The 26870-nt window shown below is 37.6% G+C and overlaps 1 protein-coding gene and 1 long non-coding RNA gene across 3 annotated transcripts in view; one reads left to right on the forward strand and one right to left on the reverse strand.

The window, feature by feature from the left end:
- LOC102411603 overlaps positions 1–26870 on the forward strand; it is an 80151-nt gene that overhangs the window by 3167 nt on the left and 50114 nt on the right. The window lies entirely within an intron of this gene.
- LRRD1 (leucine rich repeats and death domain containing 1) lies at positions 9791–26274 on the reverse strand. The gene is made up of 5 exons (XM_006078348.4): positions 24008–26274; positions 19389–19587; positions 12843–13004; positions 10599–10716; positions 9791–9977 (listed from the first exon to the last, which is right to left on the reverse strand). Exons 1-5 carry the CDS (start codon positions 25952–25954, stop codon positions 9791–9793), a joined length of 2613 nt encoding a protein of 870 aa, XP_006078410.2. The 5' UTR covers positions 25955–26274.

Consider the following 26870-nt stretch of genomic DNA (forward strand, 5'->3'; position numbering starts at 1 on the left):
CATGTATCTCCTGCATTAGCAGGCACATTCTTTACCCACTGAGCCACCTGGGGAGCCCCAGCTCCTTTTTCTGTGGAATGGCATTTGTGCTTGAAAGAACAAGTGACAGACTTTGTTCATTCAGGGTTGGGTATTTGATACATGTTTTCTTGAAAATGAAGTCAGCCTCTCCTTTCAAGGAAAACCACTGGCAGTATTTGTTGTCAATGATAAAATTAAAGTGTTCAAATAAAAATTAAGAATTTTAGAAAACTTACATCTACCTATATGAACTTGACAACTTACCAATTCTTGAGACTTCTCTATAGAGGAAATTTAGTAACAAGTGCTGTTTGTGTAATAAATTGTGTCTACATATTGAATCTTTGTATAGTTAAAAGAGCCCATATTTTCAAATGTCCAGTACGTAATGTTGCAAGACCATGCACGAGTGAAACAGCCAAAGTACAAGGGAAGGCCCTCTCTTCAGTGACCTAGCACTGAGCCCAGAAGTGCCCTCATTCTTGTCATGCCCCAGCAAATGCGGAGGAGTGTAAGAGACGCATGGAGGAGCGTCTCCCAGCAATGCCTGCCCTTCTTTATATAGCTCTTTGTTATGGACTGAATGTTTATGTGCCCCCAGAATTCTTATGTTGAAGCCCCAACCCCTAATGTGACTGATTTTGGAGTTAAGACCTGTGAGGCAGAGATAATGGTTAAATTAGATTACAAGGTTGGGACCCGAATCTGATAGGGCTGATGTGCTTATAAGAAGGTGAGGAGATGCCATCTGCTTGCTCTCTCCATTATGCGAGGACACCGTGAAGAACGCGTCTGCAAGCCAGGAAGCAAGTTTCATCAGGAGCCACAGCACTCTGTGTCTTGATCCTGGACTTCCTGGCCTCCACAACTGTGAGAAATAAATTTCTATTGTTAACGCCCAGTCTGTGGTATTTTGATATGGCAGCCCATGCTGACTAATATACTTATCAGGACAATTCTCACCTACCCTGTTCTGGAATCATGATTTATGTATTCCTGCTCTGTGTTCTCATAGTACTTTCTTTTTATCTCTATTATGACTCATGTCACACTCTAAGTATTCAAACATTCATGTGAATATAAAAAAAAAAATTATTGAGCTCTTCAGTCAGTTCAGTTCAGTTCAGTCGCTCAGTCGTGTCTGACTCTTTGCTACCCCATGAATCGCAGCACGCCAGGCCTCCCTGTCCATCACCAACTCCCGGAGTTCACTTAGACTCACGTCCATAGAGTCAGTGATGCCATCCAGCCATCTCATCCTCTGTCGTCCGCTCCTCCTCTTGCCCCCAATCCCTCCCAGCATCAGAGTCTTTTCCAATGAGTCAGCTCTTCGCATGAGGTGGCCAAAGTACTGGAGTTTCAGTTTTAGCATCATTCCTTCCAAAGAAATCCCAGGGCTGATCTCCTTCAGAATGAGCTGGTTGGCTCTTACCATAGGCCAAAGCACTCACCTTGGTACTGGGTACAGAGTTCTGAATAAAAAGTCTTTCTTCTCATAGGGCTAATAAAGACATAAACTTAAGTTTAAGATAAGCAGGGCAATTTCATTGAGAAAGACTTGGGGGAAAGGAGCTACTTGTAGTTTGGGGATCAGGGAAGACTTTGTTAAGGAGGTAACACTTGAGCTGAGACCTGGATAGTGACAAGGGTAAGTTCATGAGAGAATCAAAAGGAAGAGTATTGTAGGCAGAAGGAACAGCAAGTGCAAAGACCCTGGGTTAGGAATGTGCAAACTGGCTGTTCAAGAAATAGAAAAGGTAGCAAATGTGACTGGGAATGGTGGGTGAAGGGCAGAAAAATAAGTACCATAACCAGAGAACCAGATACAGACCTTTTAACTATGGTGTGTGGGATTTAATTTAAATTTTAAATATTTCAACAGAGCAATGTGTTAATTATGTGGTATTATGTGTTAATGTATGTGCAGGCAATTGCAACAATATGGAATTTAATTCTCAGGATGGTCAGCTAGAGTTTGAATAAGAAAGGCCATATCAGAGACAGCCACTAAAAGCTAGATACCAGAGTCTTTCCTAATTTTCCTAATTTTCAGAGTAAAAGTTAGAAATGTTTTCATTGCTAAAATTATATATATTATGTAAATATAGAATAAAATACTATATGGGTTTTTAAGTGTAAAAAATAGTGACATTTTATATGTATATATTGCATTCGCTAAAATATTTGATACACTCCTGAATATACAAATTCTCTCCAAAAAGCCCAACTTTAAAAATAGGCAAAGAACTTGAATAGATATGTCTTCAAAGAAGATATACAAATAGCCAATAAGCAAATGAAAAAATTGTTCACCATTACTAATCATTAGGTAAATGCAAATCAAGACCACAATGAAATACCACTTTATATCCATTAGAATGGCTGTTATAAAAATACAGAAAATAACAAGTCTTACCAAGATAAATGCACTCTTGTGCACTTCTGGTGAGGATATAAAATTGTGCAGTCATTTTGGAAAACAGCATGGTGATTCCTCAAAAAATTAATCATAGAATTACCATATGATCCAGCAGTTTCTCCATGGTGATGCTAGTGCAGAAGGTGCAAGAGATGCAGGTTCAAATCCTGGTTTGGGAAGATCCCCTGGAGTAGGAAATGGCAACCTGCTCCAGTACTCTTACCTGGAACATCCCATGGACAGAAGAGCCTGGCAGGCTACTGTCCATGGAGCTGCAAAGAGTTGGCTGAGTACACGCACCATCAGCCAGCAATTTCACTTCTGGATATATATCCAAAAGAACTGAAAGTTGGGACTTAAACAAAAGTTTGTACCCCCATGTTTATAGCAGTATTATAACTTCCCTGGTGGCTCAGATGGTAAAGCGTCTGCATACAATGCAGGAGACCCAGGTTCGATACCTGGTTTGGGAAGATCCTCTGGAGAAGGAATTGGCAACCCACTCCAGTACTCTTGCCTGGAAAATCCCATGGACAGAGGAGTGTGGTAGACTACAGTCCATGGGGTCGCAAAGAGTCAGACATGACTGAGCAACTTCACTTCACTTCATTCACAAAAACTAAAGCGTGGAAGTAACTCAAGTGTCTATCAATAGATAAATGGATAAACAAAATATGGCATAAATTCACAATGGAATATTGTTCAAGCTTAAAAGTGAATGCAATTCTGAAGACATTATGCTAAGTGAAATAAGCCTGACATAAAAAGCAAATATTGTATGATTCCATTTCTATGAGATACCTAGAGACAGAAAGTAGAATGGTGTTTACAGGGCTGAGGAGAAGGGCAAAGGGTTAATGGGTTTGAAGTTGCAGTATGGGATGATGAAAAAGTTCTGGAGGTGAATGGCAGCAGTTGTTGCATAACCGTGTCAGTGTTCTTAATCCCACTTAAAAATGGTCAAGATGATAAATTTTATGTGTGCTTTACCACAGTTAAAAAAAATTCCATCCAGCCCCGTAGTCTCTTCTGTTAAGGATGACTCTCCAGCTCAATCCCACAACTGTTGTTTGTCTAGGTTGAAATTTGGAAGATTCTGGTTGCCTAAACTAGACTATCAGATTAGTCAAATCTTATCTCTAGTATGTTGTCACATTTGCCCCCAGGGTATCTTTCCTGAAAGGTGTGGTTAGCATATTTAAAAATGACAGAGCTGGGATTTTGTTGCACTTACAGATTACATAACTCTATGTCTGTGTGTGTGAGAGAGAGAGAATTGTCTTAAGACTTGCTTCATTGATAGAGTAAGGTTTTAGGGGAATGTAACTAACCCTCACTCACCTGAAACTGTTGTTAGCTACCATTGTCTACCAAAATCAAAACAAAAAACATAGTATTTCTGACAGTATTGGTACACTGAGCAAGATTATGTTCAGATAAATTTCAAAAGAAGTGGAAACTCGAATTTCTGTAAGAAGCCAGACTTTGAAATTGGGAAAATAATACATGCATGCTATTCAATATGCGTTTGGGTATTTGTTCTATAAAGAATAGGGGATAATTAGAAATAAACCCATGTACCTTACTGTCAAAAAGCTGGAATAACTGGAAGTGAAAGCACTGTGCCAGCCTGACTTTGAGGAGGTTTTATCACCTCTTCTTCATTTAGGTTGAGGTCAAAGATTTAACGAAGGAAGAAAGAACATTGCTATAGTTGAGACGAGAAGGCAAAATGTAAGTGGAAAGAGAATAATGTAGAGAAGTGATAGTAGCAACATTCATCCTCCAGCAGAGCCATGCCTAGGGGTGTGAGTTCCTTATTTTCTGGAGGCTATCAGCAAGAATACAGAAGTTAATAGAGTGAGAATTTGACAGAGGCACAAAGTTGCAAAATGAGGACATTAAAGTTTATGTCAGGCTCCAGTTACAAACTATAAAAAAATAATTTGCCCAAGGCAAGGAAAAGTAAGATGGAGGTGAGTTACCCGGAAGGAGGAGACATTTTATGTTAATAGGATATTTTTAGACCTTAGGACAATCACCACCATATGGGAGACTGGGAAGAAACTTAAACTAAGGGCCTCAAAATGAAGGAAGAAAACTTCAGTAAATTCATCCTGCTTTTTGATTCATGCAGGAAGCACTGGTCCAAAACCAATATTATTTTTTAAGCAAAGAGATGGAAAAGCATTCCAGGAATAATATATAAAGAAACCAGGATTTCTGCTTCTACTTAAGATGAGGAAAACCACATAAGGGTTTTCTTAAACCCTTAAATCCAAATTCCTGGAGAAAAAAAATTTCTAAAATCATAGCTTTCTTTTGAAACCGTTAAGAGAGTTGCGATCATAAGACAACCAAGCAGACTGAATTTAAGTATTGACAAACTCCTCTGAGGAAAAATGGGACTCTTGAACCATTGCAGTTTTGGGAGAACCAAAAAAATTGGGAGTTTCAAGAAAAACTAAGAGGCCACTATAGAAGCATGTAAGAAGTAATGTGCTAACATTGTTAAAATGAATTTCTAAAGGCCAAACTATTTTTGGTCAAATATAACTGAAAATTAATCATGAGAAAATTTGAATTAAAATAAATATTAAAGGGAATTCTTTAGGCAGGAGGAAAATGATCTAGACAAGATAGAAATGCAACGAGGAATGAAGAACCCTGGGAGAAATAATTTATATATATATGTGTGTATAAATGCATACATATTGACTTTAAAAGCAATGTATAAAGTTAGCCAATTTAAATATAGAATTAAAAATGCAACACAACAAATGAGGAGAGGAGAACATGCATTAAGAAGTTTTACGTCTTGTGTATTTTGCTATATGAATGTTGTGATTTCTAATGTAATCTCTAAAATAATAGCAATAAAATCAGTAGAAAAATAATAAAATGATTGGTCAAATTAAGACAGGCAATGAGAATAAACATAAGAAGGTGAGACAAATGGAAAACATGTAGCAAGATGGTTGATATTAAACTAAACATATAGAGTGATGTCAGGGAAGATGGCAGTCAAAAATTCCTAGAATTCTCCCCTCTAAAATAACAAGAAAATAGACCTAAAATGTGTCAGAATCAATTTTTTGAGAACTCTGAAAATTAATCAAAACCTGTCAGCAATCCATGGAGCATTTATTAAAGAAAAGCAGCTGTATCTTGATAAGAACAGCAATGTTCAAGTATTTTTAACTTACTCTACTCCCATCCTTCTCCTGCAGTAGCTTTGAAAACTAACCACATGCATTTGTGAAGCTCAGCTATCTTAACAGCCACTGGTGGAAACAAAAGGATTTACATGGTATGGACCTAACAGAAGCAGAAGATACTAAGAAGAGATGGCAAGAATACACAGAAGAACTGTACAAAAAAGATCTTCACGACCCAGATAATCACGATGGTGTGATCACTGACCTAGAGCCAGACATCCTGGAATGTGAAGTCAAGTGGGCCTTAGAAAGCATCACTATGAACAAAGCTAGTGGAGGTGATGGAATTCCAGTTGAGCTTTTTCAAATCCTGAAAGATGATGCTGTGAAAGTGCTGCACTCAATATGACAGCAAATTTGGAAAACTCAGCAGTGGCCACAGGAGTGGAAAAGGTCAGTTTTCATTCCAATCCCAAAGAAAAGCAATGCCGAAGAATGCTCAAACTACCGCACAATTGCACTCATCTCACACGCTAGTAAAGTAATGCTCAAAATTCTTCAAGCCAGGCTTCAGCAATATGTGAACCGTGAAGTTCCTGATGTTCAAGCTGGTTTTAGAAAAGGCAGAGGAACCAGAGATCAAATTGCAACATCTGCTGGATCATGGAAAAAGCAAGAGGGTTCCAGAAAAACATCTATTTCTGCTTTATTGACTATGCCAAAGCCTTTGACTGTGTGGATCACAATAAACTATGGAAAATTCTGAAAGAGATGGGAATATCAGACCACCTGATCTGCCTCTTGAGAAACTTATATGCAGGTCAGGATGCAACAGAACTGGACGTGGAACAACAGACTGGTTCCAAATAGGAAAAGGAGTACGTCAAGGCTGTATATTGTCACCCTGCTTATTTAACTTATATGCAGAGTACATCATGAGAAACGCTGGGCTGGAAGAAGCACAAGCTGGAATCAAGATTGCCAGGAGAAATATCAATAACCTCAGATATGCAGATGACACCACCTTTATGGCAGAAAGTGAAGAGGAACTCAAAAGCCTCTTGATGAAAGTGAAGGTGGAGAGTGAAAAAGTTGGCTTAAAGCTCAACATTCAGAAAACGAAGATCATGGCATCTGGTCCCACCACTTCATGGGAAATAGATAGGGAAACAGTGGAAACAGTGTCAGACTTTATTTTTGGGGGCTCCAAAATCACTGCAGATGGTGACTGCAGCCATGAAATTAAAAGACGCTTACTCCTTGGTAGGAAAGTTATGACCAACCTAGATGGCATATTCAAAAGCAGAGACATTACTTTGCCAACAAAGGTTCGTCTAGTCAAGGTTATGGTTTTTCCTGTGGTCATGTATGGATGTGAGAGTTGGACTGTGAAGAAAGCTGAGCGCCGAAGAATTGATGCTTTTGAACTGTGGTGTTGGAGAAGACTCTTGAGAGTCCCTTGGACTGCAAGGAGATCCAAACAGTCCATTCTGAAGGAGATCAGCCCTGGGATTTCTTTGGAAGGAATGATGCTAAAGCTGAAACTCCAGTACTTTGGCCACCTCAGGCGAAGAGTTGACTCATTGGAAAAGACTCTGATGCTGGGAGGGATTGGGGGCAAGAGGAGAAGCGGACGACAGAGGATGAGATGGCTGGATGGCATCACTGACTCTATGGACGTGAGTCTAAGTGAACCCCGGGAGTTGGTGATGGACAGGGAGGCCTGGCGTGCTGCGATTCATGGGGTCTCAAAGAGTAGGACACGACTGAGTGACTGAACTGAACTGAAGCCCTATTAATATAGACTTAGGTGTAAATCTTCATGATCTTGGATTAGAAAATGGTTCCTTGTACAGTATGTATAAAGGATTGTGGTGCTTCAGAAGACTCTTGAGAGTTCCTTGAACTGTAAGGAGATCAAACCAATCAATCCTGAAGGAAATCAACCCTGAGTATTCATGGAAGGACTGATGCTAAAACTCTTCAGAGCCTACCTCTCTCTATGGAAGTCTCTCCAAGGAACCTTCTCGACCCTTCCTCAGTCAGAATCATTCCCTGCTCCTGAGGTGGCGCCAAAGGACCAAGGAGTTGGGGGAGTTCAGCTGCCCCACAAACTCAGGAAGACAGTGACCTGAACCTCTCTCTCCGCCAGACTGGCTGCCCTTGATCTACACTATAAAAGGGATAATTTGAAATTTTGATCAGGAGGTTGATATGCTTAGATCTGTGTTTTTAAAACATAAATCTGGCAACAAAATACAGTGAGCTCTGGGTGAGTCTATGGGTAGGACAGGAAACCCTGATGGGTGAGAGGGTGAGAGGTGAAGTATCTGCCTGCCAGTGCAGGAGACGCAGATTCAATGACTGGGTTGGGAAGATCCCCAACCGGAGAAGGGAATGGCTACCCACTCCCCTGGGCAGAGGAGCCTGGAAGGCTCCATGGGATCTCACTGGGGGGCCCATGGGGTTGCAAAATAGTTGGACATAACTGAGCAACTAAACAACAACAAATACGATAAAACATCTATTTGAAAGGCTGTTGTAGCAGTCTGGCAAAAGATAAGAACTGGGCACAGCGAAAGTTGTGATGTTGTTCTGATGTTATCCAGTTTTCTTCTCTCTCTCACTTTCAATCTAAAGTTTTCCCAAGAAAAGTTTCTGGTCTTTGTATCTTTGAAGGAAGGATAGAGAACCTGCCTATGTCACTTAATTATTCTAGGTCTTACTTTTCTTATCTGTAAACTAAGTTTCCAAGTTCCTTCCTATTTTAATGTTCTATGGAAATACTTTGCTGCCAGTTGAGAATGTTAACCATCAACACCAACCATGGGTGAAACAAATAATACTTCTGGATTCCTCATTTTTCACTGACTTAAGCTCCTGGGGGGCTACCTGAGTGACTTGGTGGTAGAGAATCCTCCTGCAATGCAGAAGAATCTGGCAGGCAGATTCTTCACCTCTCACCCTCTCACCCATCAGGGTTTCCTGTCCTACCCATAGACTCACCCAGAGCTCACTGTATTTTGTTGCCAGATTTATGTTTTAAAAACACAGATCTAAGCATATCAACCTCCTGATCAAAATTTCAAATTATCCCTTTTATAGTGTTGATCCCGGTTAGGAAGATCCCCTGGAGAAGGAAATGGCAACCCACTCCAGTATTCCTGCCTGGGAAGTCCCATGGACAGAGGAGCCTGGTGGGCTACAGTCCATGGGGTCACAAAAGAGTCGGACACAACTTAGGGACTGAACGACAACAACAAGCTAGTGTGACCTGAGTCTCCAAGTGATTGGGAATATTCTAGACAGTGTACAGTTTTTATTAACTTTATAAAATAACCTTCTATTTAAAAGATACAGACATTTTGTGATGTGAGACCAAATTAAACACAGTACTTAAACACAGTACATGGATTTAAACACAGTGTATCTTATTGTCTTTGTTGTTGTTTTGGAAGTGCAACATGAAATACTGGTTCCCAACTACAGCACCTGTCTCCAGTCCTCTATTTTTAAACTTTTCCCACAGTAATAAGAGTGCCTAAGGATTTATATTCACTAAAAAAGCTGAGCGCGGAAGAATTGATGCTTTTGAACTATAGTGTTGGAGAAGACTCTTGAGAGTCCCTTGGACTGCAAGGAGACCCAACCAGTCCATCCTAAAGGAAATCAGTCCTGAATATTCATTGGAAGGACTGATGCTGAAGTTGAAACTCCAATATTTTGGCCACCCGATGCTAAGAACTGACTCATTTGAAAAGACTCTGATGCTGGGAACAATTGAAGGCGGGAGGAGAAGGAGACGAAAGAGGATGAGATAGTTGGATGGCATCACCAACTCCATGGACATGAGTTTCAGCAAGCACCAGGAGTTGGTTAATGGACAGGGAAGCCTGGCGTGCTGCAGTCCATGGGATCGCAAGGAGTCGGACCCGATTGAGCAACTGAACTGAACTGAACTGAAGAATAGCTGTCTTTATATCTGTATCTCTGAAGGGAGGGTAGAGAAACAACAGAACTAATACACAAAACAGTGTCTGTAATATTTTATTATGATGACACTAGAGTGGTAGCCAAAATGTATCATCTCTTAGGAATTCATGAAAAGAGACATGACATGCATTTCTCTTCTATCCAGTTTCAGTTATCTAAGTGCAGCCTAAGTTCTCAGTTCTTATTCTAGATACGCTGTTCAGAATTTAGTTGCACATGAAAAAAGTTTTAAAGCTGTTATTTTGTCCATAATCTCATATGCTCCTATCATAGTTAGCGCCCGAGTTAGTTGATCTCTTAAAGCAGCAGTGGTTACTGACAAGTTGTTCTTTTCCGTTTTCCACTTATCAAGTACTTGGTGGACTCTCTCGCTTAGTGAAACAGTGCTGAAAAAGTTTTAAATAATAATTATTTTAATTATCAGTTAGGAACATTGTTTTAAACTGCAACCTAGATATATAGTTTGCCAGAGTGACTGAATTAACTGGTGAAGACAGTCTATATAAAAATTTAGCATAGAGTTTGACACATAGTAAGTGAATATCAGTCCTATGCCAGCCCTTGTTGCCTTGTACAACATTGACAATTCAATTAACATTTGATTCTAAGAGAGATTTACTCAAGACCTCAATATAGTTGTGGCCTATTTACTGTAGACCAGTGCATTACTGCTCCTGCACTACATGCTTTATAACTTGATTTCATGACAACTCTCTGAGGTAAATCTGTTTATTTTACTCGTGGAAAATTGAGGCATACAAAAGTTAGAGGACTTATCCAGGGTCACAAAACTAGTTGGGATTTAGAGCCAACCAGTCTATCCTCAGAGTACTTGCTCTCAAACTACTGTAACCATATGGATCTCAAACATATAGTAAACTAAAATCAGTCTTTTATAACAAACAGGGTTCATGTTAATATGAATGCTTCAGAAGCATGTAATATCAGTATGATATAAACCAGAACATGAGAATGGGCTTATACTACAGGTTGTCATTTAAACATACCTCAATGCAGACTTATCACTTTCTGAGATTGTCAGGTTTAATTTTTGGCACAAAAATTGAAAATGTGTTTCAGTAATATTCTTGGCAACTATCTTGAAGACCTTCGCTAAGATTTTCTCTACAGCGGAACATAAAAGAAAATTTAGGCCATCTGTTTTGAAAAATGTACTCTATTTTGAGTTAATATTATAGCTAGGTTTTTTACTTCTGTGCTCTTAAACAATGTATATATCAAACAAAATTGAAAAATAAGTACAGATATACTAATTGAAATTTGAGAAGATAACAAAATAGAAATTTGAACCACTTAGTCCATTTCTTCTAAATTCTGAATAACCCTAAACATAAATAACATAAATATCAATTTCATATAAAATGTCTATTTAGAAGAATATCATAAGCAACTTCAAAGTGATCATTAAACCCTTTAATTCTTTCAGGATTTGAAACAAAGTTAACTCCTTCCTTCAGTTCTGGCTTTTTAATATGCTTCTTTGGGTATTATCCTGAGAAACCAAGTTTAAAACTACTATAAATATGTTGTACACACACACATATATGCTTGTTTTATATTCACATCATGTATTTAATGAATGTTGGCTTAGACATAATTAGAGTGTTTTTAGTTTAGAAAAAGCTATTAGCTAATATGAACTAGATCCATCATTCTGTTAACCAGGGTAATTTGAGAATTTTCAAAAACTAGAGATCTGCCACCCCTCTATAATCATCTCAAATATGTTCAGTGCTTTCTGTTTTAAAATATTTATCCATACAATTAATCACTCAGGCTAGATTTTATGTTAATGATATAATTGAAAATCCAGTCTTCTAAGTGAAATTTTAAGGAAGAGACCCCATGTTCCTTGTTAATTGCAGGATAAATATATCTCCCAGGATGACTTCCTGTGGTGCCAAGCCTGAAGTGTGAAGGCCCCATGGGAATAAAGAAAGGAGATAAATGACTTGAATTCTCTTGTTTTTGCTGACTTTGATTTACTGTCATTGCCTGTTGAACTTTCCCTTCCGTGGGCTAGAACCACATGAACCTTCTATCCTCAGGAACTTGAGTAACAGAATGTTAACAAGGAAGTTCAGTCATGTAACTTTACAGCCCTTCTCTAAAGTACTGTAACCTAGCAATCACACAGATCTTTACAAAGGCCTTCAAGCTTTGTTTTACAAAAGTAAACTTACCATTAAATATCCCCTTTTATGATAGCAGAACCAACTTGCATAGGAAGTTAGAGAAAAGAACTACTGTGACTTTTTTGCTTAGGCTCCTTCCATCAATGAGGCCGTCTTCTTGCATAATCTTCAGATAGGTTAACAATACATACTGTGGCTAAGGTAACCATACATGTTGTGGCTTACAGAGGACTGTGCATTTTTAGTGACCATCTCAACAGATTAAAGGATTATGATGGTATAAACCTCTTGATTACACAGACAGGGTACATAATAGAATGATTTGGGGGGACAGTTGTATATATTCTCTTTCCCCAAATCTGGATCATTAAATTGATTTAATACTTAAAAACTGCATTAAATTGGAGGACAAAAATCTGGATCTATTCTGAGGATTGACAGTGAGTGGCAAACTCAGAGTCCCAGGAAAAAGCTTAGATGTTGGGAACCCAAACCCAGAGAAAGAATGAGACAGTGAAACTTCCATCCAAAGACTTGGATAAACCAGTCTCCATCTGGTGAAAGAGCATTTAAAGAAACTGGACCCAGTCTCTGAAGTAATCAGAGGAGTACTTAAGAACAGCAGGAATGAAGATTGCCTAAGGATTGCAGACAAGTAATAGTAATGGGCCAAGAACTGATTGCCATCAGTGTAAACCTGATCTGTGAACTGCTTTCAAGGCCAAACACGACTTTTGGAACAACTGCATAATGGTGATATAGTCCAGAACTGATAAAAAAATTCAATATGTAGATTCTCTGAGTCTGGCCATGATCATGATGGCCACAACCTCTTGAAGTGCATCAAGGCTAGTAGATGGGGAGCAACTCATCTGTGACTTAAATTTACCTGTTTTTCAATGGTTCAAAATGTAAAGACCTAGATTAAATAATCTGAATTATCAAAATAAACTCCCAGCCTTCAGAAAAGAGACGATGATAAATACTTTAATGTCCCTGCCAGATTGAAAACTTCTGATTAAAGCAAATTATTTGTTAATATACACATACCAGAAAATGACTTGTAAGCTAGCTAGTCACTCAGTCATTACCTACCATCTCTTTCATCTGCCCTCTGTAGATAGCGTGCAATAGTATACAACTGTTTTCCTTTACAGATTTCCATTGGTGGTCTCAGCAAAGGGTTATCATCAAAATTTATCTCCTTCAGTGAAAAAAGGTTGTAGATACCACTAGGCAGAACTGAAAGATTATTTCCTAGCAGAAAAAAACATAATTGAATTATATCATTTTGTAAAGGAAAACTATGGAGACAAATAACAACCATGTAAAGGACAGGGAGGTCTGGCATGCTGCAGTCCATGGCCACGAAGAGTCGGACACAACATGGCAACTGAACAACAACAACGAAAGGGGGTCTGTTGTGTCCCACTGACGCAGTGCGGAGGAGCCCCACGGACGCAGGGCCGGAGGAGCCCCACGGAGGCGGTGCGGAGGAGCCCCACAGTGCTGGCAGATCTTAAGTTCTTACTGTTGTCCACTTGCTAGGAGTGAAGAGGAGGACGTATAGAAACAGAGCAAGGATTCTTTTTTCTCATCGAGAATGACAAAATAAGATAGGAGGCTTTCCTCTTGCAATACCAGAATGGACTTTAGAGAGTTAAGTGTGATGGTACTTTTTTTCAGTAATTTTTAAAAATAAACCTCTTGTTTCCAGGAATTTCAGATTTACGGAAAAGTTGCAGAAATTGTATGGAGTTCTTGAATACTTTTCATCTAGTTTTAGTTTTCCCTGATGTTATCATCTCACATTATTATGTTACTTTTTTTGGGCCCATCATCCAGTGTGCAGGATCTTCAACCAGGAATTGAACCTGTGCCCTCTACAGTAGAAGCACAGAGTATTAACTACTGGACTACCAGGGAAGTCCCCTCTGTCACATTTTTAAATCCAAGAAGCTAACATTGACACAGTACTATTAAATAGGCTTTGGATGCTTTTGAATTTCATTATATTTCCATCAATGTCCTTTTTCTGTTCCAGTTATCTATTCCAGGATAGCACACTGCATACAGGTATGTCTTCCAGTCCATGAGAATTCCTCAGCCTGTCCTTGTTTCTCAAGATCTTAATGGTTTTGTATAGAACTCGTTAGGAGTTTGAAGAATATTTCCTAATATGAGTTTATCTGATATATTTTTTCATAAATAGACTGGGGTTATGGGTTTTTGGAAAGAACACCACAGAGATTGAGTGCTCTCTTCACCTCAGGGATACCTGACATCCACAAGATATCACTGGCATGTTAACCTTGATCCCTTGGCTAAAATAGTGTCTGTCAGGTTTCTGCAAGGTAATGTTTTTATTTTCTCCTTTCCATACTTTGTTCTTTAGAACAGGATTATAAAGTCTAGTCCATCCTCAAAGAGTGGAGAGTAAGCTCCACTTCCTTAAATGTAATTTTTTCAAAACCATCTTAATCTATTGATAATATAAACTTGACATGAAAAGTAAAACTGTGATTACGGACAAAGAATTTGTAATCACTTCAAGAGGAACTGGCCTAAAGTCTGCCTTTGTGTTATTTGTATATTTTATGGTTATGTTATTTTAGCCAAGAATAAAGGAACCTGGTTCCTTTTAGTGAAGAAAGGTTTTAGAAACCAAGATCTGGGTACTAGGTTGTTTCTTGGAGTATGTGCTGCTTCTGACTCATGTATATTCTCTCTCCCTGATATTACTAGCTCTGGGGAAAACCAGTTACCATGTCTTAAAGGGGCTGACATGGCAGGGAACTCAATTCTGCTGCCAGTAGCCACATAAATAAGTTTTGAAGCAAATCTACTAGCCTTAATCAAGCCTGTCTGTAGTACCAACCAATAGATTGGCTGCCATCTCATACAAGATTCTGAAACACAGCAAGTCAACTAAACACCTTCTGGGTTCCTGACCCTCAGAAACTGTGTGAAATAAATATGTTATTGATTTGAGAAGCTAAATTTTGTGGAAATTTGTCACACATCAACAGATAACCAATATAACAGCTACCAGCTGAAAGTACTGTGAGATCTAAGCAGCTGCCAACTGCAGGAAAGGAGTTTGCATTTTTAATCCAGCAACTTAAGTGCCTGATGAAGCAACAATAGCAACCAGAACAAATGTCAACTTTCTTTGGAGAAAGATAGAATTGATGATAGATTTCAGGATTCAAAACAGAGAAACAAGAAAGTGTGGCTCACTCCCAGGAGAAAAAAACTGACTCAATTATTGTAGTTAACAATAAAAGAATTTTATTGTTAAAGCAGTTAATACAATGAAGTTTAAGAATATAAAGAAACATAGTCTCAAATGAATGAAAAAATGGGAAATCTTGGAGGAGAACTATAAACTATGAAAAGAAAAATGGCAGTTCTAGAACTGAAAAATTTAGTATCTCAAATTAAAAGTTAATCCGACAGATGTAACAGACTAGAGATCATAGACAAGTCAGTAAACTTGAAGGCAGATCAGTATGAGATGCTTAAAAGCTGTGTGTGTACACACACACAGTTTTAGGGATTTGTAAGACAATACGTAAAGGTAATTGGAATCTTACAAAGAGAAGAGAGAAAATGAAGCAGAAAAAATTTTTGAAGAAATAGGTTAAAAATCCCCAATTTAGTAAAATATTCAGACCAGAAACAGCAAAATCTAAGCAGTATAAATAAACATGAAAACCACACCTTTAATGAATATCACAGCAAGTTCAGAGTAATCCTCTCAAAAAATCAGGTCCTCCACTGAATCAATCAAAAGTTGGAAAGCAATGACAGAATCAGCTTTTTCATAGTTCTGGCATTTACTCCAGGATTTTACAGTTAGTTGGACCCTGTTCCAGGAAGAAAACGGCAGAAGAGTTTTGGTAAGAGAGCACTGAGACTTTTCTCCCTGCCACTCTCCACTTCCAGGGCAGCAGCAGTCAGAGAGGACTGGGGCGGCCTGCATTCCTGGTACAGCGTACTGGTATCAGAAAGCCAACATAGACTTTGTTCTTTGAATACTGTGCTTTTACATTTTGACCTGTCTGCTGATCTTCTGACGGACTGGCACAGAGGATGACCTTTGTTTTGCTCCCCCAGCTCAGACTGGAGCAGCCTCCCTGGTGGCAGTTGTTGTCCCGTGTAAAGACATACACTGTCTGTCTCCCCCTCCCCCACAAGGGAGGGGGGGCAAAGAACAGCAGACAAAGAAAGCAGCAGACAAATTGAAAAGCCCAGGCAGGAGAAGGCTGAGGAGGAAGTTTCTTGGGGGAATTAGGGCTCAGAAGGGCCACAGTATATTCTGGGGGAAATGGAATGCAATAAGCATATTCAAAACTGGACACCTGCCCAGAAGAAAACTGAGAGAATCCTAGGCCTGCACCTGAGGTGGATTTCTGGGCTTCCCACAGTCAGGAAACAACTAAGACAGAGTTGTAGGTGGCCTGGCTTAGTGTTAACGTGCCCCAGCTTAGGGCTAAACTGCAAAGACTGGGAAAGTCGTATTTTTTTTTATGTCTCTGGGTATTGAAGGACAGAAGCTATCCATACAAATACTAACCAAAGAGCTGGGGTGGTTTTAGTAATATCAGATAACAAAGACTTTAAGTCAATAACTGTTATAGAAGACAAAGGACAGTATATATTGATAAGAGGATCATTACATCAAGAAGATATAACAATTAGAAGTATGTACAAACCAAACAACAGAGCCCCAAAACATACTGGGCAAATTCTAATAGGATTGAAGGGAAAATCTGGTGGTTTTACATTAATAAATGGAAGCTTTAATACTTCACTTTCAGTAATGGATAGAACATTTAGACAAAAAGTCATTTAGGGGACTTGAACAGCACTATAAAGCAATTAAACCCAATAGATATACATATAACATTCCAACAGCAGAATACACATTTTTCTCAAGTACACATAGAACATTCTCCATGATAGACTATGTATTAAGGCACAAGACAAGTCTCATTAAGATCGATTCAAAAAAAGCCAAATAGTATATCTATTCTGACCACAGTGGAATGACACTACCAAAAATAATGGAAGGAAAACTGGAAAATTTACTAATTTAAGCAGCATGCCAAATTTAAGCTACCACTGTGTCAAAGATGGAATCAAAAAGGAAATTATAAAATGCAAAGATAAAATGAAAACACAATAACCAAAAATTATAGATGCAGCAGAAACAGTGCTGAAGATGAAATCTATAGCTGAAAATACCAACACTAAAAAGAATGTAATTACTTTATATATAAATTAACTAGAAAAATATAAGTAAATTAACCCAAAACTATCAGGAGGAGGAGGAAATACAGATTGCAAGCATGTTCAGTCAATCAGTTGTCCAATTCTTTGCAACCCCATGGACTCTGGCCCCCCAGGCTCATCTGTCCATGGAATTTTCCAGGCAAGTATACTAAAGTGGGTTACTATTTCCTACTCCATGGAATCTTCTTGACCCAGAGATTAAACCCACATCTCCTGCATCTCCTGTATTGGCAAGCGGATCCTTTACCACTGAGCCACTTGGGAATTTTTAGAGCAGATATAAATGAAATAGAGAATCAATAGAATCCACAAAACCAAAAGCTGGTTCTTTGAAAAGATCAACAAAATTGATAAACCCTTAGTTCAATGGACTAAGGAAAAAGAAAGATTCAAATTACCAAAATCAGAAATGAAAGTAGAAACATTACTACTGATTCTATAGAAGTAAAAGATTATAGAGCACTATGACCATTATTATACCAGCAAACTGGATAATCTAGAGGAAATGGACAAATACCTAGAAACACAAAACCTGCCAAGACTATATCATGGAGAAAGACGGAAAATCTGAATAGATCTATGGCTAGAAAGAAGACAGAAGCAGTAATCAAATATCCTCCAACAAAGAAGAACCCTACACCTTGTGGCTTCACTGGTGAATTCTACCAAATATTTAACGAACATCTGATGCCAATCCTCAACTCTTCCAAAAAATTGAAGAGGACAGAACACTTCATAACTCATTTCATGAAGCTGCCATTACCCTGATACCAAAGCCAGAAAAAGACACTTCAGGAAATGAAAACTACAGATCAATATCCTTTTTGCACAAATCCTCAAAAAAATAAGAACAAATGAAATCTAACAAAATATTAAAAGGATTATACACCATTGCGAGGTGGGATTTATCTTGAAATGCAAGGATGATATGATATAAGAAAATCAATCAGTGTAACGTGATATTAAGAGAAAAAAGCTCATGATTCTTTCAATGATACAGAAAAGTCATTTAACAATTCATTCAATTGTTCATCATTCAATACCATTTTGTTATTAAAAACAATCATATTTGTGTGTTTTTCTAATACTAGTCCTTCAAAATACATGAATAAAATTGATAATTAAAGCAAAAATCATACAAATTCCACAGTCCTACTTGTAGATTTTAATGCCTCTCCAAAGCAACTAATACAAGACAGTATACCAATGAAGACAGAATATTCCAACAAGATTATCAACCAGTACTTATATGATATTTAAAAAACACTGTACCTAACACTTGCAGAATATACTTTTTTAGAGTGTGGGGTATGATTACCAAGGATGGAAAAAATGGGTAGAAAAAAGATACACCACTAGAAGTACAGTGGTTACTTCTAGTTTGGTGGTGGTGGTTTAGTTGCGAAGTCATTTCTGACTCTGCAACCGCATGGATGGTAGCCTGCCAGCCTCCTTTGTCCATGAGATTTCCCAGGCAAGAATACTGGAGTGGGTTGACATTTCTTTCTCCAGGGGATCTTTCCTACCCGGGATTGAACCTGCATCTCCTGCACTGGCAGTGGATTCTTTACCAGTGAGCCACCTGCCCCTACTTCTAGTCTGCGGAGAAGTACAAAAGAAGTTTTGATTCTTAACAGTCAAAAATATCTCAAGTATATATGTATCTCCTCTTATGGCTGATTCATGTTGAGGTTTGACAGAAAACAACAAAGTTCTGTAAAGCAATTATCCTTCAATAAATAAGTTAATTAAAAAAAAGAATGAAAAAAAATCTCAAGTAAATAATTCCTTATAGCTGAGAGTAAGCATATAGGTGGTTTTTTCTGTAAGCTTGAAATACTTTATAATAAAAATTAAGAAATATACTAGTCTAGCTTTGAGAATTCTGATATTTTTAGAATGACTTACTTTTGTTCTTGCAATTGAAGTGATTTACTTTGTAAAACACTGTAAGATGTTAGATTACTATAGGGTGTAGAAGTGGGTTCAGGGTACCCAGCAGGAAAGGAAAATAGAGAAAATGCTGACCTAAGGTTGTGTGTGGAGAGGGAGAGTGAGGTCAGGTTCACAAAGGGAAGAAATACTGAATGATTAGGTATAGGCAGAGAAGACAGAAATGAAAATATGTTCAGGTTCCCCAGCTAGGTCATAGCCTCTTTCAGGGAAGGAACTGGACTTCAGGCTTTGCTCTCATTTTCTGTATGTGCAATAGCCATTTCCTTCTAATGGGCACTTAATACATGGTGTTGATTGCTTGCCATTCTGTCTTGGCAGCAAAATTTGCAACCTAGAAACTAAAACTCAACTTATTGATAATCCTTATTGATTATACTTGACACTCACCACTCAAGTTTAGCTGTTGGAGAGCATTTAAAGATAGAAAAGATGGTGGCAGACATCTTATTTGATTGTTTTCTGCGTTTAGACTAACCAGACTTCTCAGTTTCCCTATATTTGTTGGCATCTCTCTGATTGCATTATTTGAGATATCAAGTCCTTTAAGTTTAGTCATACTAGACAGCTCTTCTGGAAGTCTTGTTAGCTGTAACAAAAGTTAAACAATTATATTTTTAATAAATATTTATATGATGAAAACTTTTTCTGAAATAAAAGGGAAGGAGAGATTTTTTTGTTTGTTTCAAAAAAGGAGATATTTTCACTATGTCGCAAAGTCCTTGTGATTCCCTTCCTTAATAAAACCCACAACAAATTGTGTAACATCCAAATATCTCCCCAGTCTGACCAATGCTACCTATTCAACCCTGTGGCTTATTAACTACTTTTTTCACTCTCCCAACACTTGATGTTCAGTGCACCTTATCCCTTCTGTCCCTAAAGCTTACCCTGCTTTGATTTCTTCTCCCTGAAGTCTTTCTAAACTATTCTCTTCCATATTTGATCTCTTTCCTCCTACTCTCATCAACAGAGCTTTTTATTAATCCCTTGTGTATGTATTCTCCTTAGATTTTTAAATGACATAATGTATGTTTTATAGTTTTTTAATACATGTTCCCAATCATAATACATTTTGAGTAAGTGTTCAGTAAATTCCTTTGTAATAGACACACACAGTTTAGCAATGTAGCTTCAAATGAAAATTCTTAGTACAAAAAGTATTGCAAAGTAACAGGAATTAAAATACTCTGCTAAGGCAAAGAAGAAATACGCATCTTCAGAAAAAATGTCATCACAAGTGACTTCTGAAATAGAGGAAGTCCTGTGAGTGCAAAAAAGTGTTTTGAATATGTGGGCCCCTCAAAAATAATCAGACAACAAAGTAAATACTGCATATTAAGCTCAGTGTTCTTCCATGTATAAAAGAAGCATAATAGATGATCCTAACTTCAGGGAGATTAGAATTCAGTTTGGGAACAAAATGTATGTGTGTGCATGCTCAGTCACTTCAGTTGTGTCCGACTCTTTGCAATCCTGTGGACCCTTTGCAACCCTGTAGCCTGATATTCAGCTCCTCTGTCCATGGGATTCTCCAGGCAAGAATACTGGAGTGGGTTGCCATGCCCTCCTCCAGGGGACCTTCCTGACTCAGGAACCAAACCCGTGTCGCTTCTCCTGCATTGGCAGGTGGGTTCTTTACCACTAGCGCCACTTGGGAAGCCCAAAATATACACATATGAAACAGAGATCAGCACTAATCAATAAGTAATTCAGTGCCAAAATAATGTTTACGATAATATAGAGAGAGAATTTAGGGAATGTATATCAGCATAAATGAGAACAAAAAAGAAGCTTCATGTAACAGGTGAGACTCAAATGGCTTTTTGAGAATGAATAGGAGTTACAGGACACTTCAGGCAAGACAAATATCATGCATAAAAATAGCCAGTGAAAAGCTGACAAGTAAAGAGGTGATAGGAAGCAGAAGGAGATATATTTAGAGAAGGAATATGGAACTAGCCTCTGGCAAGACTTGAAATCTGGTCCTGTTGGGAGGAATCTGATCAACACAAATAGCTAGGTCTACAATTTGACAATCCTTCAAACAAATATTCTTTAACAACTTGCTCAGCATTTCTTAGAGGAAGTGCCTCAGAACTGTGTGATGAGAGAGCTACTCTGAAAGGAAAATTTTTGTTGGGCATCCTTCACTCAGCAAAATAAAAGCCCTGTAATTAACCTTATTCCTGTTCTTCAGATGACTGTTCAGTGAATATATGCTGTTTATAGACGAATCTTTTGAGTATATTACCTTCACCCCAAGAGGGTTATCAAAGTGATCTTTCCAATGATAGAGGATATTCCTTTTGAGAGGAGTTTTGATATATCATTTTTCTCATTTGGTGACCTTCAAATTGATGTTTTAATGATGTGGAATGGTGTCTTTGGCAACCATCCACCCATCCAAGGAATCTAGATTCCTAAGAATGGCCCTGTGAAATGAAGGCTGGTAGTTTGATGAGTCCTGAGAAAAGGAAGGTGACGGAATCAAAGAGAATAGCAGAAGTTTCCCAGAGTAGTCTAGGCATGAACTGAGCAATAAGCATGGACCAGGATGGAGCCAGTGACATGGGAAAATCAGAGAGAGGATCCAAGAGCTTTTTCAGGGGAAAAATAGAATTGCTTTGGTGTAAGATTCAGTATGACTGGTGATGGTTCTATGATTTCTAGATTGGCAGGTCTGAAGAAAGTGGCATCACAAACAGAAATGGGGAAATTTTGAAGGGAGTTGCGTTAGAAAGAAAGGTGGGTTTGATTTTGAAGTTACATTGAGTTTGAGACAATAGAAGAATAGAACAGAGAATATCCAGGGAATCTGTGGTACTAGCTCACTGGTGAAAGATTAGCTCCAGATATGTGGATCTGAGAGTTATGTGCATGCTGAGGTCTAGGAAGCAGTTAATAGAAAAGAGAAAATTAAAGACACAACTTTGTAGATTTCCATAGGAAGATAATAGGAAGAGAAAGTGAGAGGATTATAAATCAGCCAAGGAATTAGTTGATGATTATAGTACAGAACTAAAACATGTCTTTTAGTATAAGAGAAACTTTTAAAACATAACATGTATTATTATTCATTCCATCTACTTAAGCAAGTATTTTCTGGAGTAGTCTTTCTGGAAAATGTATATATAGCTGCTGCTGCTGCTGCTAAGTCACTTCAGTCGTGTCCGACTCTGTGCAACCCCATAGACGGCAGCCCACCAGGCTCCCCTGTCCCTGGGGTTCTCCAGGCAAGAACACTGGAGTGGGTTGCCATTCCTTCTCCAGGATATACAGCAGATAGGTTTAAAATGTCAAATAACTTTGGGAAATGTGGGTTAAATAGAGACAAACCAATCTCTTTGTGCAGGACATTTGAGAGCTTTTAATATGCTGAATCCATTGTGATTATCTAAGAGCCCAGTGCTTCACAAAGCTCATGGGCCTAGTATTTTTTAGTAACAGACTCTGGGAAATCTTGGGCTTCCCTTCTGGCTCAGACGGTAAAGAATTTGCCTGGAATCTTCCAGGAGACCCAGGTTTGATGCCTGGGTCGGGAAGATCCCCTGGAGGAGGAGCTGGCAACCCACTCCCGTATTCTTGCCTCAACAGAGGAGCAAGAATTCCATGGACGGAGGAGCCTGGCGGGCTCTAGTCCATGAGGTTGCAAAGAGTTGGACACATAACATACTAGGAAATCTTGCTGTCCATAATAGTTCCTTGTGACTTGTGTGACTTGTGAAAGTCGCTCAGTTGTGTCTGACTCTTTGTGACCTCATGGACTATACAGTCCATGTAATTCTCCAGCCCAGAATACTGAAGTGGGGTAGCCTTTACCTTCTCCAGGGGATCTTCCCAACCCAGGGATCAAACCCAGGTCTCCTGCACTGCAGGCGAATTCTTTACCAGCTGAGCCACAAGGGAAGCCCAAGAATACTGGAGTGGGTAGCCTATGCCTTCTCCAGATAATAGTCCCAGCCTCTCAAATTAATTTGACTGTGGTGGTCAAATTAAAGATAGCTAGGTAATAGCTGTGTCCTTTTCACTTGTTTCCTGAGATCTTAATATATAAATAAAATTCTTTGATTTTTAAAAAATATTTCCATAAAATTCAGTCAGTGTTGAGTAAACTGAAATGCTGTAAGAACATTTATACCCATTGATCTAGCAGTTCTTTAGGGGAAATTCCATAGGGAAATAGTAAAATATGAAAAGGCTACATTTATGAAGAAGTTCATCATAGCATTATTTATGATAAAAATTAAAACATCATAGAATGCTTAACAACAGGATTAGTTACACATATCATGCATTGGTTATAATAATTATTGGGAAGATTATGTTATGGGTAAATTTGTATATGTTAAGTGAAAATGGAAGACTTTAAAATTGAGTATACAGTATTTCTACAATTGCTTATAAAATCATATAAATAAGAAAAAGCAAGAGTAAAAGTAAGTTAGAACTTCCCTGATGGCTCAGATGGTAAAGCGTCTGCCTACAATGCAGGAGACCTGGGTTCAATCCCTGGGTTGGGAAGATCCCCTGGAGAAGGAAATGGCAATCCACTCCAGTACTATTGCCTGGAAAATCCCATGGACAGAGGAGCCTGGTAGGCTACAGTCCATGGGGTCGCAAAGAGTCGGACACAACTGAGCGACTTCACTTTCACTTTCAAAAGTAAGTTGTATCAACATATGTCCAGTAGTTATATTGTGATGGTATGCTTCCGGAATTTATTTTTACTTCTTTTTTGTCAATTTTCCAAATTTTCAGTAATGTGTTTATTTTACATCTTTAAGTTAAGTGAAAATAAATCTATAAATTTGTCACCTTTAATTACTTGGTATTTCATTTTAGTGAAATGTTTTCCTGTTAAACTCTTGTGTTGAAAAGTTTATTTGTAAGCCATGTTTGAGGTTAAAAAATAAAATATTCCAGCTAAATTAAACACACAAACACTGCAGCGTAGATTCTGATCCCCTCAGCCCTCCCTTCCTCACAAAGCCCAAGCTGTCTCTTACCTTTTTCCCATTTATCTGGCTTATATTCAGTTCTTCCAGTGATTGAAGGTGGCAAAGTTCAACAGGAAAATATATAAATTGATTGTTTGAGATGTTTAATTTCTGGATTCCTTTTAAGTTACAGATCTCTGAAGGTATAGTCTGTATTTGGTTTTCTGAAAGATCAAGTACTCGCAAATTGTCTAAAGTACACACTTCTGTGGGGAAAGTTTCCAACTTATTATAGCATAAAATAAGAACATGGAGTGATACCATGTTGGAAATAGATGGTGGAATTTTCCTTATTTTGTTTTTACCAAGATCCAGGTATTCAAGATTAATAAGAGAACATAAGTGCTCAGAAAATAAAAGGAGTTTGTTTTCATTAAATTCTAAATGAAGCAGTTGTTTATTGAAAGATATATCTACAGGTATTTCTGAAATATAATTTCCGTTTAAACTCAAATAATAAAGAGAATCTAAAGCACACAAACCTAGTGGAAAATCCATTATTTTATTATAACTCAATTCAACTTTAGCTATGTTTTTGCAGCTTTTTATTTCAATGGGAAAATCTGTGATAAAATTTCCTGAAAATTCGAGGCTGAACATATTATTAAGATGTGAAATATATTCAGGTATTTTCACTAGATAGTTTCTGTTTATATGGAGTTTTCTTAAATTTTTAAGCTTATGGATGTTCTTAGGAAGTTCTGTTAATTTATTATCACTAAGACTAAGGCATTCCAACACTGCACAGTGGGAAATGTTCTCTGGCATGTCTTTCAATAAATTTTTATCAAGTATTAGAATCCTAAGTTCCTTAAAATTCTCAATTTTGTTTGAAATAACTTCCAATTTATTGTCTGTCAGTTGGAGTTCTTTCATTTTGAGCAATAAAAAAATTTCCACAGCCAAAAAGGTAAGTTTATTGTGATCCAGTAAAAGTTTTTCTAAATTTTTAAGCTCCTTAATTTCTTTTGGCAAACTGTTTATCAGGTTTCCAGTAAGATTTAGTGAAATTAACTTGGGAATGAAGCACAAAGCTTTAGGAAATATTGTTAACTGATTATATTCCAGATTAAGAGCCCTCAAGTTTTTCAAACTAGACAGGGCATCCGGTATATGTCTTAACTTATTTTTAGCCAAATTTAAAATTTCCAAGTTTTTAAGACTTTCCAAGCCAGAAGGAAAATCCTCAATGCAATTGTTATTTAAAAATAGTTCCTTGATATTCCCAAGCTGTGATATTTCTTTAGGTATATGTGATATTTGGTTGTAACTGACATTTAATAGTTTTAAATTATGAAGTAACTGAATTTCAGATGGAAGTGTTGATAGCCCATTTTTTTGTATGGATAGAATTTCAAGTCCTAGCATATCCCTTGAGTCTGCTCCTTTAAAATTTTTGATTTCATTCTCATCTAAATACAGATATTTTACATATTTGACTTTTAAAATGTCCTTAGGGAATTCTTGTAAACCCTTGGCTTTGAGGTTAATTGTAAAGTTATCTGATGGTAAGCCAGATCCTTCCTGATTTTCTTCAGAGAGTTGTGGACTAATTTTTCCTAATGTTTCATGAGATAGGGAGTCAACAAAAGCCTGATATTCAGCCCTCATCTCAGTTTCTGATAATGATGAACTTTGTGAAATTCCAGTTTTTGACTGCAGGCTGTCATACGTAGTAATTGTTTCAGAAAATTGGAGACTTTTCCTTTGTTCTTCATTTTTCTTAGACTTACTTCCAGAGGAAGATGTTGATGTATCATCATGTATAGCTAATGTGTTTTTTCTAGGATGTGTTTCATAAATTTGGTTGGACGATGTCTCATCAGAATCTTCCTTTAACAAGTTTGATGTTTCTTTAGTAAGTCCAGATTCCTCCACTGACCGCGATCTAGATTCTTTTCTATATTGACTAATGATATCCTCTAGCTCTTCTGAAGTACGCTTCTTTTCAGACATCTTATTTGTGGGTATGTTTTATACCAATACAAGATTGTAACTCAGTTATAATTTTCATGTTTAATTTTTTTCCTTTGACCCTACAAAACAAATGTTGATGTTAAGAGATATAATAAAGATGTTAAAGTTACAAAAGAATTTTAATACAATAATTTTTATTCTATAATGAATAATTTCATAATCATTAAAAACATTTATAATTAACTAACATATATAATTACTGGCTAAAAACAGTTTGATTGGATGCATTTATCACATGATGCTCTTAAAATCACATTAAGATTATAGAAAGGAATAAAAATATCAAAGAAAATGAGAAAGGACACATAAGGCAATCAAAGAACTCAAGTTTTTGGAAGACAGGGTGTAGCCAGTGACTCCCTCATGCCACATGTAGAGACTTTCAGTCTTTTGTGGGTTTGTTTACATATGGTAGATTTACATCTGGTATTGAAGTATCTTGTCCCAACAAATTCTTGTGTATGACAGTTCTCCAATAGGTGAAAGTAAAATGTCTTAAGGAAGGGGGGATGCTTTCAGTAAAAGTAAACTAGAGGTAAAACAACCTTTTCAAGAATTAATGTCTGACTTTAAGTCTTTTGTGTAACTCTTGAGGAACCTCCACAGCTAGGGAGCAACCTCCTCAAGAGGTCTGAATTTGATCTCTGTAGGTCCCTCCTTCAAGTTTATGGGTTTTAACAACCCAATCTGCATCCCCAGGGTTGGTAGCTGCTACTTATATTTATTGTCTCTGTTGCTGCAGTCTCACCTTTATCTTTTCAGCACTCCAATACTTGTCTACATAACTCCCTACATTAACAAATTGTTATTATTATTATTAATTGAAATATGGTTGATTTATAGTATTGTGTTAGTTTCAGGTATACAGCAAAGTGATTCAGTAATATTTTTGCAG

Source organism: Bubalus bubalis, chromosome 8, assembly GCF_019923935.1.
Source record: "Bubalus bubalis isolate 160015118507 breed Murrah chromosome 8, NDDB_SH_1, whole genome shotgun sequence".
Lineage (NCBI taxonomy): Eukaryota > Metazoa > Chordata > Mammalia > Artiodactyla > Bovidae > Bubalus > Bubalus bubalis.